Source organism: Chlorocebus sabaeus, chromosome 16 (assembly GCF_047675955.1).
Source record: "Chlorocebus sabaeus isolate Y175 chromosome 16, mChlSab1.0.hap1, whole genome shotgun sequence".
Classification (NCBI taxonomy): domain Eukaryota; kingdom Metazoa; phylum Chordata; class Mammalia; order Primates; family Cercopithecidae; genus Chlorocebus; species Chlorocebus sabaeus.
In genome coordinates this window covers 67,043,604-67,057,590 of record NC_132919.1, presented here as the reverse complement: position 1 = coordinate 67,057,590, position 13,987 = coordinate 67,043,604, and the positions used below count along the sequence as shown (strand labels likewise).

Genomic DNA, 13,987 nt, shown 5'->3' with positions numbered 1-13,987 from the left:
GTGGCATCTTTGGTTGGTCGATAGCCTCCAGAATCCACACACAGGAGCTCCTGCATCCTGCTGAGGGAGGGCCCATCATCTAGGGCTTCAGTGTAACTACAGCCTATCCCCCGACTGATGCAACCTTTCTCCCAGGGATAGAGGCTGGAAATCTGAGTGAATGGAGAGTGCAGCCTGGGGTGGCATGATTTCCAGCTCTTGCAAGGCTCTTAGGCTTTGGCAGAGCCTCCTCTCTCTGAGCATTTCCTGCGTGTGTGGTGCAGGCCCTGCACAGGGCCAGACAGATAGCTAATGTGTGCATTCTTCCCCTTTCAGTAGCCAGACTGAAGGCACCATTCCTCAAAATCGAAGATGAAAGCAGGTGAGTGGGACCTCCTCTCTCTGCTTGCCCCAGCTAGGCCTGCACAGAGGAGGGAGGAGGGAGGGGTGCTCAGGGGCCTCAAGCTAATGTGAAGACATGGAGCCCCTTAGCCCTGCACCTTCATCTTCCTGAGAAGCCACTCTCTCTCACTGTCATGGAGAAGTCTCACACAAACCAGGAGGAGCCTCTGAGAGTAGCATTATATAGTGAATAGTCCTCTTGGAGATGAGTCAGAGGTTAATGATCCTGTGTGTGAATTACCTCCATTTAAAACTCTGCTCTGTGAGCTCATGGTGTCCCATGCAGGCTCATTATTGCAGCTCTTTTCCCCTTGGGTGTATGCTGACATTTCATGTCAAATCATTACTGACCCAGTCACGGTGCTAGTATAGTCCAAGACGTCATCTTGGCTGAAATGAGGATGCTAGGGGTGGTATTGGGGATTCCCTTTTCAGGCCACCCTGTACTTGATAAAGCCTTTCTGTTTCGCTTTGAAAAATCCTTTTCTGGCTCATGTTATCTCCTGACAGCCCTGGGTGAAAAAAGCATGAGGAGAGTCTGTCTCTTCCTAATGGGGAAAACTGAGGTCAGAGAAAGGAAGGGACTTGTGTACAGCCACCTTGCTAATAAACTGCAGACCGAGGCTAGAATCCAGGTGTCCTGCCTGCCCTGTTTTGTGTCTTCTCCATCCACCATTATGGCCTCTTCTTCCCTGGAGCAGGAGGATCCCATTGACATTGTTAACCTGATGAGCTATTAGCAGCCATGTTGGTTATCACTGAATCTTCAGTAAGTACAAGATCAAAAGTCTATGTGAATCTATAATTTTCTCAAAATTTAAAAAAGAAATTTTTTTCCAAAAAGGCATTTTCAGACTAAATAAATTTATTTGTTTGTTTATTTATTTATTTTTTGAGACAGAGTCTCACTCTGTCGCCCAGGCTGGAGTGCAGTGGTGCGATCTCGGCTCACTGCCTCCTGAGTTCACACCATTCTCCTGCCTCAGCCTCCCAAGTAGCTGGGTCTACAGGCGCCCACCACCATGCCCGGCTAATTTTTTGTATTTTTAGTATTTTATATTTCACCGTGTTAACCAGGATGGTCTCAATCTCCTGACCTTGTGATCCACCCGCCTCGGCCTCCCAAACTGCTGGGATTACAGGCGTGAGCCACTGCGCCCGGCCCAGACTAAATAAATTTTTTAAAGGAAATAAGTCTGTGTATATCTAGCAGAGACTACTTAGCACAGAATTGTCTGTGTGACTCAGTCAGGGAAGGGCAGGGCAGCTGAGACCAGCCCTAGGAGCCTGGCATGCCTGCCCATACTCCAGACATGCCCAGGGTCCCTTCTCAGCACCTGCAGACAGTGCAGTGCTGGCTTTGGTGGCCCAAAGGCAAGTGGAGAGAACAACAGGATGGTACGGAGGTGTTCCCTTCCAGTTCCAGTGGGATGGAGTGTGTGTTCATCCCCAGCCCCTTCACACCTATTTAAATGTAGGTAATCATGACACATATGCGGCGACTGAGAGGCATTGTTACAGCCTCAGTATCTGCACTGCACATGGCGGGCACAGGTATATCACTGTCACCAGAAGGGGGTACATAATGTGTGTGTTCCTGGCATTATAGGCCAGAGAGAAGATCCAACTGGAGCTGAGATTTCTTGTGAATTTTTTTTTTTTTTTTGAGACAGAGTCTCACTCTGTCGCCTAGGCTGGAGTGCAGCGGCGCAATCTCGGCTTACTGCAACCCCTGCCTCCCAGATTCAAGCGATTCTTCTGCCTCCCAAGTAGCTGGGACTAAAGGTGTTCACCATCATGCCTGGCTAATTTTTGTATTTTTTTGTAGAGACGGGATTTGGCCATGTTGGTCAGGCTGGTCATGAACTGGCCTCAGGTGATCTGCCTGCCTCCACCTCCCAAAGTGTTGGAATTACAGGTGGGAGCCGCAGTACCCAGCCTCTTGTGATTTTTTTTATGTGCTGTTTTGAAGCAGGTGTCTTCAAAGCCTATTAGGCCTATTAGCCTGCCCATCCTCAAGTTTCAAGCCCCCTACGCAGAAACAAGACATCATTGAAGAAGAAAGGAACACGCCAGGGTTGTGAGAGGCACCCCCTTCTCCTTAAGGGTTTGGGAAGACTTATTTGTTAATTCACTGCTGAGCTACAGCACTCTTACCCTGCTCCCTGAGAACCCCTGGCCTGCACTGTTTACCCCAGAGCATGGACCATTGCAACCAAACATGGTGCGCCCAGCAGTTACCTCACTCGGCAGGGTTTGCGAAGTATACACAGATCACTTCTGTCTCTGCAAGTCTCTTGAATGTTTGCAACTTCAGGCACACTGCCAGAACCACTCAGTCCAGGTCTGACTATCCAGAACCTTCACTGTGCCTGTCTTCTCTGTTCAGAACACCAGCCCTCAGATGATTCTAAGGACCAGCAAGAACGCTTCACAAAACAGGGAAATAACTGTTCTGGTTTAAACATGCTTCCATTTAGAATCTGCCAGGCTAGAGTCCTCAAAGATTGTTGTAGGGTCAAGAAACAAAATGGGAAGGTGGGGAAAAGTAGATCGGGAGTCTGGAGACGTGGCTTCTGATCTGACCTTGGCCGCTTAACTATCTGTGAGCCCTTGAGCAAGTCACAGAACCTCTTGGGCTTCATTTCCTTAGATATAGGATAAACCCAGAGGGTGCTTATAGGATTTCAGGGAGGCAGTGGCATGAGTTTGAAAAGTAGACAGGGAGAACATGCATATTAATTTAACCTAGAAAGGCTGATGAGTTTTGTTACAGAATTTAAAAGATGTGGAGGTGAGAGTCCACTTTATCAGGGCTGGAATTCTAGGGCATTGGGCGAGGCCCCCTCCTCAGCCTTTACCTTCCGCATTGTAGTCAAAGTAGAAGTTTTCTCTGTTGCAGGAAGTTTCGTCCTTTCCATCATCAGTTTAAATCCTTTCCTGAAATTTCTTTTCTTGGACCCAAAGATGCAAGTCCCTTTGAAGCCCTGACGACCCTGGGCAGCAGGCACCATACCAGGTGGGTCTTTCTGGTTCCTGAGTACCAAGGGCTGGTTACAGGCCAAAGTCCTCCCTATTGGGGGCCTGCTGGTCAGATTTGGGAATGGCCATGTGTTTGCTCCTTAGGCAAAGTCTATTCTGGGAATGTAGCCCAGAGAAGAGAGACTAGGAGCATTCATCCATTTTATTTTGTGTTCTTCATCCGTACTGAAGAATTTAACTTGAAGAAGAAAGGGAGGTGCCAGGGTTGTGAGGGGCACCCCTTTCTCCTTAAGAGTCCAAGAAGACTTATTTGTTAATTCACTGCTGAGCCACAGCACTCTTACCCTGTCCACCTAGAACCCCTGGCCTGCACTGTTTCCCCCAGAGCATGGACCATTGCAACCAAACATGGTGTGCTCGGCAGGATTTACCGAGTATACATAGAGGACAATAGACCGCTTTCTCAAACTCATATCTATAGACCACCATCATCAGAGTCCCCTGAGGTCTCATTAAAAGTGCAAGTTCTAACTGGGCACAACAGGTGATACCTGTAATCTCAGCACTTTGAGATGCCAAAGTGGGAGGATCACGTGAGGCCAGGAGTTTGAAACCAACTTGGGCACACAAACATAGCAAGACCCTGTCTCTACAAAAAAATAAAAATAAAAAATAAAAAATTATGAGTCGGGCAGAGAGGCTCTTGCCCGTAATTCCAGCACTTTGGGAGGACAAGGTGGGCGGATCACTTGAGGTCAGGAGTTTGAGGCAAGCCTGGCCAATATGGTGAAACCCCATCTCTACTAAAAATGCCAAAAAAAAAAAATTAGCTGGGCATGGTGGCACACACCTGTAATCCCAGCTACTCGGGAGGCTGAAGCAGGAGAATTGCTTGAACCCAGTAGGCAGAGGTTGTAGTGAGCTGAGATTGTGCCACTGCACTCCAGCTTGGGCAATGGAGTGAGACCCGTTCTCAAAAAAGAAAAAAAAATTAGTCAAGCGTGATGACAAGTGCCTGTAGTCCCACTTACTCAGATGGCTAAGGCAGGACGATCATTTGAGCCCAGGAGTTGAAGGTTGCAGTAAGCTATGGTTGTGCCACTGCACTCCAGCCTGGGTGACAGAGTGAAACCCTGATGCAGGGTCCTGAACTCCACCCCACATCTATAGAATCAAAATCTCTGATGATGGAGCCCCAAAGCTGCATTTTATAAGCTCCCAGGTGATTTTAGTGAATATCAAAGTTTAAACTGGTTGGGCCAAATGTCAGGAATAACTAAGGGGCAGGGCGGGAGAGAAGATCACCGCATTACGTGACTCATGGCTTGTGGGCTTGTTAATATGTCTACACTGCAGATGTTTGAGAATTTGAACCTTCATTAACCAAAGTAGAGAAGGAGTTCAGCTCAGGTGATGGGTGAGATGCCTTCTCAGACCCTTTCTAACCTCTGGGCTATGGGGTTATAGACCAGGAGAGAATAGAGTAGACTCTTAGCCCTAGAGTTCCTGGGGCCAAGGAGGGTCTGTGGTTTCCATCTGACAAAGGCTGTGGGTCAGAAAATAGTACAAATAAGAGGGAAAAAATTAAGGGAATGTGGCAGTAGATGAAGTGGGAGCAAGGAGAGAAAGAGGTGAGGTTAAGTCCCAATACAAGGGATACCAGGGAGAGCCAGTCAGAAGGTGAACCAGGCATGGCGCTGGTAGTGATGCTAGGCCTGGGATGGCCTTGAGATCACAGAGGAGCTAAGAGGCTTTAAAGGGAAGATGAAGCAACGAAGCTTTGGTATCTGCATGTGAGGAGCCTAGGCAGGGGGTTGGCCCTGGTAGGACATCAAAGTTCCAGACGTGTGTGTATGTGTGTGGAAAATCTGTGTAGGAAGAAGTGTTTAAATATTTACATTTTTGAAATCATTATTTTAAAGTTTAAAATTTTAAAAACTTAAAAAGTTTAAAATTTGTGTTACAAATGGTTTAATGTGAAAAGTCTATATTCCACACCCAGCCTCCAGTTCTGTCCCCTCACGGGTGCAACCTTCCTCCCAGGGGTAGAGGCTGGAGGAGATCCGAGTGGTGCCTCACCCCTGCCAAATGGAGAGTACAGCCTGGGGCAGCGTGAAAAGAAAAACCAAGTAACATCCAGCACAGTCAATACTATCAGCGCAGTCAATACTATATGATTCTTTTTTTTTTTGAGAATGAGTCTCGCACGGTTGCCTAGGCAGGTGTGCAGTGGGGTGATCTCTGCTTACTGCAACCTCCACCTTCCGGGTTCACACGATTCTCCTCCCTCAGCTTCCCGAGTGGTTGGGATTACAGGCACGCACCACCACGCCCGGCTAATTTTTTGTATTTTTAGTAGAGATGGGGTTTCACCATGTTGGCCAACTGGTCTCAAACTCCTGACCTCGTGATCCACCCACCTCAGCCTCCCAAAGTGCTGGGATTACAGGCATGAGCCACAATGCCCAGCCTATATGATTTTTTTTTTTTTTTTTTTTTTTTTTTTGAGATGGAATCTGGCTCTGTCGCCCGGGCTGGAGTGCAGTGGCCGGATCTCGGCTCACTGCAAGCTCCGCCTCCCAGGTTTACGCCATTCTCCTGCCTCAGCCTCCCGAGGAGCAGGGACTACAGTCGCCCGCCACCTCGCTCAGCTAGTTTTTTTGTATTCTTTAGTAGAGACAGGGTTTCACCGTGTTAGCCAGGATGGTCTTGATCTCCTGACCTCGTGATCCGCCAGTCTTGGCCTCCCAAAGTGCTGGGATTACAGGCTTGAGCCACCGCCCCGGCCATGATTCTTTATGTAAGAAGAGAGAATGAAGGATACATATGTACTTGTGTATCTATGAACTATCTCTGAAGATAGACCACGCCTGTAATCCCAGCACTTTGGGAGCCCAAGGGGGAATGATCACTTTGAGGCCAGGAGTTCGAGACCAGCCTGGGCAACATAATGAGACCACCATCTCTATTTTTATATTTTTTAAAAATCTGGCCAGACACAGTGGCTTATACCTGTAATCCCAGCACCTTGGGAGGCCAAGGCAGGTGGACCACTTGAGCCCACGAGTTTGAGACCAGCCTGAGCAACATGGTAAAACCCCACCTCTACTAAAAATACAAAAATTAGCCAGGCGTGGTGGTGCAAACCTGTAGTCTCAGCTACTCGGGAGCCTGAGGCTGGGGAATTACTTAAGCATGGGAAGCGGAGGTTGCAGTGAGCCAAGGTAGTACCTCTGCACAACAGCCTGGGTGACAGAGTGAGACCCTGTCTCAAAAAAAAAAAAAAAAAAAATTTGTGTTCCCTTTTATGGCTGCAGGGTATTCCATTATTCTATTATATGGAATGTATTTCCTGTATTTTATTTAACCAGTCTGTTATTCATGGATGCTTAGATTAGCTCCAATGAAAATCATGTTCAGAGTAAATTTGCAATTTTGAACAATTGTATTTGTGGAGTAAATTCCTAAAGATAGAAATATTGGGTCAAAAGATATATGCATTTATAATTTTGATAAATTCAGCCAAATGGCTTTTCATGGAGGAGATGCCAACTTATATGTTACCTGCACTGCATGAGAGAGGCTGTTTCCCATCCCCTCGCCTCATGCTGTTACTGGCAGATATGTTGACCTCCAGTATAACAGATTAAAAACTGTATCTCAGTATAATTATAATTTTTGTTTTTTCTTACTATGAATGAGGCTAAGTATGTTTGCGTATGTTTGGTTGTCTGAGTCTCTTTTTACGTGAACCTTCTTTATATACTTTGCCCATTTTTTATTGGGGTTATTGATCACTTTAATGATTTGTAAAGAGCCCTTCTCCTATTAGAAAAATGAGCTCTTTGTCATTAGTTGTAAATATTTTCTTTTCTCTGCTCACTGTAACCTCCACCTCCCAGGCTCAGGCGATCCTCCCATCTCAGCCTCCCAAGTAACTGGGACTACAGTTGCGCACCACCACACCTGGCTAATTTTTATATTTTTTGTAGAGGTAGGGTTTTACCATGTTGCCCAGGCTGGTCTCGAACTCCTGGGCCAAAGCGATCCTCCCGCCTTGACTTCCCAAAATGCAGGGATTCTAAGCGTGAGCCACCGTACCTGGCAGTTGTAAATAAATCAATATATATAGTTTTCTTTTTTTCTAAGCCTCCCTGAGCAGAGAAGTTGTAAATACTTTTAAAAGACAACAAAACCCCAAGTTTGTGGTTTGTCTTTTAACTTTGCTGTATTAGTCCATTTTCATACTGCTATACAGACCTGTGTGAGACTGGATAATTTGTAAAGGAAAGAGGTTTAATAGACTCACAGTTCAGCATGGCTGGGGAGGCCTCAGGAAACTTACAGTCATGGTGGAAGGCAAAGGGGAAGCAAGGCACCTTCTGCACAAGGTGGCAGGAAGGAGAAGTGCTGAGCGAAGCAGAAAGAGCCCCTTATAAAACCATCATATCTCATGAGAACTAAGTATCACGAGAACAGCATGGGGGAAACCACCCCCATGATTCAGTTACCTCCACCTGATCTCTCCGTTGACACTTGGGGATTATAGGGGTTACATTCAATATGAGATTTGAGTGGGGACACAAAGCCTAACCATATCATTTGCTAATGATTCTTTGCCATGCATACATATTTTAAAGTTGTATATAGTTGAATTTATGAGTTTTTCTGTATATCGTCTGGAAGTCTTTAAAAGGAGTGTTTTGGACTTGCCGAGTTTGCTGGATAGCCAGATAGAAATGCCCTTTAGTGGCCGGGCGCGGTGGCTCAAGCCTGTAATCCTAGCACTTTGGGAGGCCAAGACGAGCAGATCACGAGGTCAGGAGATCGAGACCATCCCGGCTAACACGGTGAAACCCCATCTCTACTAAAAAATACAAAAAAAAAACTAGCCGGGCGAGGTGGCGGGCGCCTGTGGTCCCAGCTACTCGGGAGGCTGAGGCAGGAGAATGGCGGGAACCCAGGAGGCGGAGCTTGCAGTGAGCCGAGATCCGGCCACTGCATTCCAGCCTGGGCGACAGAGCAAGACTCCGTCTCAAAAAAAAAAAAAAGAAATGCCCTTTAGGTGCTAGAAATACGGGGCTGATATTCAGATAAGAAGTCAGGTTTGGCCAGATGTTGTGGCTCAGTCCGTAATCCCAGCATTTTGGGAGGCTGAGGCGGGCGGATCACCTGAGGTCAGGAGTTTGAGATCAGCCTGGCCAATGTGGCGATACCCTGTCTCTACTAAAAATACAAAGAAAAAAAATTAGCTCTGGGTGGTGGTGTGTGCCTGTAATCCCAGCTATTTGGGAGGCTGAGACAAGAGACTTGAACCCAGGAGGTGGAGGTTGCAGTGAGCTGAAATTGTGCTGCTGCACTCCAGCCTGGGGGTGACAGAGCGGGACTCCATCTAAAAAAAAAAAAGTCAGGTTTGAGGAAGGTTTGAAAGTCCTAGTGGACAGTGAGGACAACTGTGAGAGACACAAGGCAGCATGAGGGAAGGGACAGACCGAACCAAGCTGGGGAGATATTCAGGGTGGAAAAGAAGAGCAGTCCCTTCACTGTGCCTGAGACCTTTTCCCTTTCATCTTTCAGGTCTCATGAATGTGGGTGTAGGTTTGAGCACAGAGTTGGAATTCCTACAAGGGATTCTTGCTGCTGCTATCACCACCCCATCCTCACCTGTGGTTTAAGAGGACGGAGACGGCCGGGAGCGGTGGCTCACGCCTGTAATCCAAGCACTTTGGGAGGCCAAGGCAGGCAGATCACCTGAGGTCAGGAGTTCGAGACCAGCCTGGCCAACATGGTGAAACCCCATCTATACTGAAAATACAAAAATTAGCTGGGCGTGGTGGTGTGTGCCTGTAATCCCAGCTATTCGGGAGACTGAGGCAGGAGAATGGCTTGAGCCCAGGAGGCGAAGGTTGCGGTGAGCCGAGATCACACCACTGCACTCCAGCCTGGGTGACTAAGCTAGACTCTGTCTAAAAAAAAAAAAGAGAAGGACAGAGATAAGACAGGCTGCCCACAAGGAGGTCTCCAGACGTCTTCTTCCTTGTTCCTCTCTTGCCATTCTTAGATGATTGGTACCAAGCTCAGGGAAGGCCCACCTTCCGGTGCCTGCCCAGCCCCTTGGCCGTCTCAGTCCTTCCCCTCCTTGACCTAGGCTCCAGGCCCTAAGTAGTGGCTCTTCCCCCAAGGGCCCCAGCAGTAACCACTTTGCTGCACTATGTACCCTCCCCAGAGAATCCAAGGCTGGAGAGCCAAGCCTGCGATCAGCTGCCCACACCATGCCCAGGAGGAAGAAAGGCTACTGTGAGTGCTGCCAAGAGGCCTTCGAGGAGCTCCATGTGGTGAGCCCCTTCCCCACTAAGCAGCTGCTCCCAGAGTGCCGTGAGGGATCCTGCTCATTGGGGATGAGTCCTTCCTGTGCAATCTCCACACTGCTGTGGCTGTGTCCTCCAGGGCCATAGCATGGGCTGGGAGGTCAGCTTCCATGTCCCCCTCCCCCCAGGCCTCATGTAATGCCCTGTCTTCCTCTCGCCCCCCGGTAGCATCTTCAGAGTGCCCAGCACCAGGGCTTTGCCCTAGAAGCCCATCCATATGCAGAAGTGGACAGGATCATTGCCCAGCTCAGCCACAGCTTTGTAGACATCCCTTTCCAGGCCGGCCTCCCCAGGTGAGTGCCATGCTGGCAGGCATAACTGTGTCTGCACTCTCCTCTGTTGCCCTCTGGGTGGGAAGAGACCCTCAGGTTGGTGGCTGTTGGGACCAGACTGTGATGTTTTCCTCTTTTCTCACCTTCCTTTCCCCTCATCCTCAGTCCTGTTTGTTTTGGGGGTGGCCAAAAAAAAATTAAAAGACCTCCATTTGTGGCTTCAGTTGATGAAGACTAGACCCAGACCAGACTGTGGCTCCCTTCCTACCCCACGGGCTTTGATGTGGATGATAAGCAATTCTGGCCACGGAGCAGGGGGGTAGTTTTTGGGCCTCTCCTAGATAGGTGAAGAGTAAAGTCTTTCTCCCTCTGTAGAAGTCACCACCAGAAGGAAGGACTGCATGGGGTTTGGTGGAAATTCCAGGGCCCTCTGAGCTCCGCTTCCCCTTGCTGCCAGCAAGGCAGACCCTCTCCCATCTGGAGCTATGGCTTCACCTCTCACCCCAAATCTCCACCTCAAGCTCAACTCGCACAGCCAGGAACTGCACTGCTTTCTTCAGCTGCCAAAGGGCACAGCCTCCTCTGTGAAGTCATGAAATGGAATAGCCTCTAACATATTCCTCTGGCCAGCCCCAACCACAGGCCACAGAGCCAAGAGAAGTGCACACACTGCTAACTGCTGCGGCAGGTTCAGACCCAAACAGGAGGACTTTCACACAGGGCCTCAGAGAAGGCAGCTATCTCAACACATGAACCGCCAGCTGTGGCGGCTCTCCCTGTGCCCTCAGCCCTGGCCCAGGCCTGCTGTGAAGTTGAAACCTGCAGCTCACTGGGTGTTTCTGTCCCAACAGGTGGTCAGGTTCCCCAGCTTCTGACTGTGACCCTCTCTGTCCTAAGACTCTGCATCCCCACCAGCCCTCCCATCCCAGGGCAGCATCTCCCAGGATAAGGAAGGAAGACGGCTGCCAGGTGTCAGGTGTCCCAAAGCAGGATGGGACAGTGAACAGCACGCAGGCACCAGCTGAACGTGCAGGGACTGGTGAGGTACCTGAACCTATAGCAAGCTGCCAGGACCTGAGGGGGTTAGTTGATGTGTTTATGGACACCCCAGAGACACCGATGTCTAGGAACCCTGCTTGCCAACGCCTGCTGCCTAGCTCTGGTTTTATGGAACTCGCCTCTGGCCCAGACCTGGCACTTGTTGGCCACAAGCGCAAGGTTCAGTTCCCCAGTGGCAATGCTGAGAAGAGAGTGGGGGCCTCTTGGCCACAGGCTTCATTTTTTGTCCCAATAGCACCTAACCCCTGTGGCACCAGGACAACCGGTGGCAAGCATCTTCCCTGTCTTCCCCTTCCAGGCCATGAGTCCAGGCTCCTCACCTCCCTCCAGCCCTTGTGCCACTCACAGACCTGCCTCTCTCTCCCAGACCCCTTCCCCTGGCAGCCCACAGACAGACCAGGAGAGTTCTGGGCCACACAGCCCCACTGGCTGGGGGAAGGATGGCCCCCAGGGCCTGAGGATTCTGAGTGTGCAACCCCTAGCCCTGTATCCCAGGAGGCTGGCCAGCTCCCCAGCTGCCCCACAGCTCCAGGCCGGCCATCAGCCCCCCTGCACTCAGCTACCAGTGTGCAGCCCTCAGGAGCACCTGCAGAGAGCAGGTCTACCTCCTTCCTGCAGCCCCTGCCAGCCAGTGCAGGAGCCAGCTGTTCCTGATGCCTCTGGGCCCCCAGCCTCTCCAGGTGCCCTGTCGCCCTGTCTCCCAGCCCTGGTCCCAACCCCAGCCCCAGCCCCGGCCCCATGCCGGCAGAGAGCTGCTCCTATGAGTCCCCAAGGTGCTTGGCTCTTCACGGAGCCAGGCAGCTCCAGATTGAAGGGCCACAGATACAATTTATTCCCCTGCTGCGTGCTGCACACCCGGCCAGGGCTGACCAGGACGCAGGAGGGGCAGAGCCCCAGGACTTCCCCAAAAGAGCCAGAAGGGGGCCCAGGCCTGGCCTTTGAAGTCCAGCAAGCAGCTGTCACGCTCAGCTCCATGGAGCCAACAGAGCCAGCCCTCCCACTGGCCAGGTCTTTGGGAGAGAATCTGGACTAGGGGCTGCCCTCTCCTACCCCCACCTCCTGCCATATTCCTGACCAGGCAGAGTCCACAGTGGGCTTGCCCAGCTGAGACTGGCCACCCACGCCAGGAGACAGAGGCAAAGTTGGCATGGGGAGGGACCACAAAGGAGCTGGGGCAGCAGGAGTCCTGGCCTGGCTTCCTGGCCCTCCGCAGGCCCTTGCCTCTCTGCAGAGCCGAGGGTTAGCTGTTGGTGTGCTCCACCCCCAAGCCCGACCTCCTTTCCCACGAGCATGTGGCCGCTCCTGCTTTCCGAAATGCCTGTGTTTATCCCCTCCCCCAGCCCCCCACGCTCCCGCACACAGATCCTCAGGAACATATGAAGCAGAGGAGGGGCTCGAGCTGCGCCACTCACAGAGCTCCCTCCCCCAGGCACTTAGTTGGGGCCCAGCACTGACCTTTCCCCTGAGCCCAGGATGTGGCCAGAGCCCCCTCTGGGACCCCTCTTGGCCCTTCTCTGCCTTCTCAGCTTGAGCTGCCTGCCTGGAGTTCGGCTGTTCCGGGGCCAGTGTGTCACCTGCCAACTTCCACATCACCCTCCTCCCTCAGTCCCTCCTCTCCTTCCCCAAGGACCTCCCCCCATTTCTGGCAGCCAAGCCATTAATCTGGAGACAGAAATGGGTTTGCTATCGATTCTCTGGCCACTTTTTCTTTCATTATAATTTGTACTGTGGTTCTTCTCACCCTTCTCTGTGTCCGTGGGTTTGTCTCTTTAAATGTTGAAGCTCCCGGAAGCCTGGTGCTATTCTGTATCTCCTTTCAAAGGAAGAAGAGGGGACCCAGCTGTGGGTGAGGACTCAAGTTATTAGTTTGGAAATAGAGCAACTTTGTGTACAGCCCACCTTAGAGGTCATGTTACCCCCTTCCTGTTAAATTTTACAATTAATTTTGGTTCAGGAAATGTAAATAAATTTGTTAATAACAAATAGCAAAGAGATGGGGCTGGAATGCCATATGTCAGTCCTTGATCTGCCCTCCAGTGACCCAAGGCAGGGCTGCGGGCCAGGAGCGATGGACAGAATCACTAGATGGTGGGATGGGACCTCCTGCAAGTCACACACGTGTGAGTGCCACAACCCTCCTGCCAGCCTTGCCCAAGGGCTAAGGGCTCCAGGGAGCAGGGCTGCCTCTGTCCCTGCCCAGCCTCCTTTACCTAGTCTCATCTGGTCACTTACTTGGTTCTGTTGCCTGGGGAGTGGTTGCCAGCAGAGGACATGCCCCTTCATCCCTCCCAAGAAAACTCCTTTGCCCTGACGGAGATCCCTGCTAAGGGCTCAGTCCTCTTCCCTGAAGCCAGACTGTGGTTTATGTCTGGGTGCTGCTGGGTTCATCCCTTTCCTTTTGTGACATGGAGTTGCCTCATTCCCCATGACACCACCCCTCTGCATGAGGAAGTTTCCCCTCACCCCTGTCTCAGACTTTGATACCTTTACCTGCTGCTCACACAAAGCCTGTGGTGCTGGGTTCGGGTGCCCTCATTGTCAGCTGCCCAGGACCCATTCCCCGAGCCTCACATCCGGGTACTCTTGCCTTCCCCTCCTATCTCAATGATCATGACCTTGGACATCTCTGCCAGGCCAAACCCCAAGGCTGGAACGCTCCTCAGCCATTTCTCCATTGCGGCTTCCTGGCTGTAGATTCAGGTTAGAGGTGAACTCAGAATACCTGAGACGTGACCCAGGACGGATGGGTGCTGCTTGATGTGAATGAGGTCCCGCAGTGGCTCCTTGGCGTGAGCACTGCTCAGACTCCTTTCCACTGCAGCCCCCTTTCCACATCCCCCTCCCGCACCAGATGACTTTGACCCAGACCCAGTGGACACTGCTTCATCTTGCAGTCAGTCCCTTTTCAACATGTTTCGGTTTCTT

At 50.8% G+C, this 13,987-nt stretch overlaps 1 protein-coding gene and 1 pseudogene across 3 annotated transcripts in view; both read left to right on the top strand.

Annotated features, from left to right (window-relative positions):
* The window catches only part of LOC103243316 (protein DBF4 homolog B), a 43,945-nt gene extending 30,165 nt beyond the window's left edge, over positions 1-13,780 (top strand). The window contains exons 9-13 of one of the 3 annotated variants that reach the window (XM_073005229.1): positions 316-361; positions 3,284-3,400; positions 9,590-9,698; positions 9,900-10,024; positions 10,855-13,780. In XM_073005229.1, coding sequence (XP_072861330.1) covers positions 316-361; positions 3,284-3,400; positions 9,590-9,698; positions 9,900-10,024; positions 10,855-11,716 — 1,259 coding nt within the window. In that variant the 3' untranslated portion in view covers positions 11,717-13,780. Of the gene's footprint in view, positions 1-315; positions 362-3,283; positions 3,401-9,589; positions 9,699-9,899; positions 10,025-10,378 lie in introns of all 3 variants that reach the window. The other 2 variants (XM_073005231.1, XM_073005230.1) reach the window with 2 other exon arrangements.
* LOC103243849 (protein DBF4 homolog B pseudogene) lies at positions 11,801-13,767 on the top strand (annotated as a pseudogene).
* Positions 13,781-13,987: the final 207 nt, after the last annotated feature.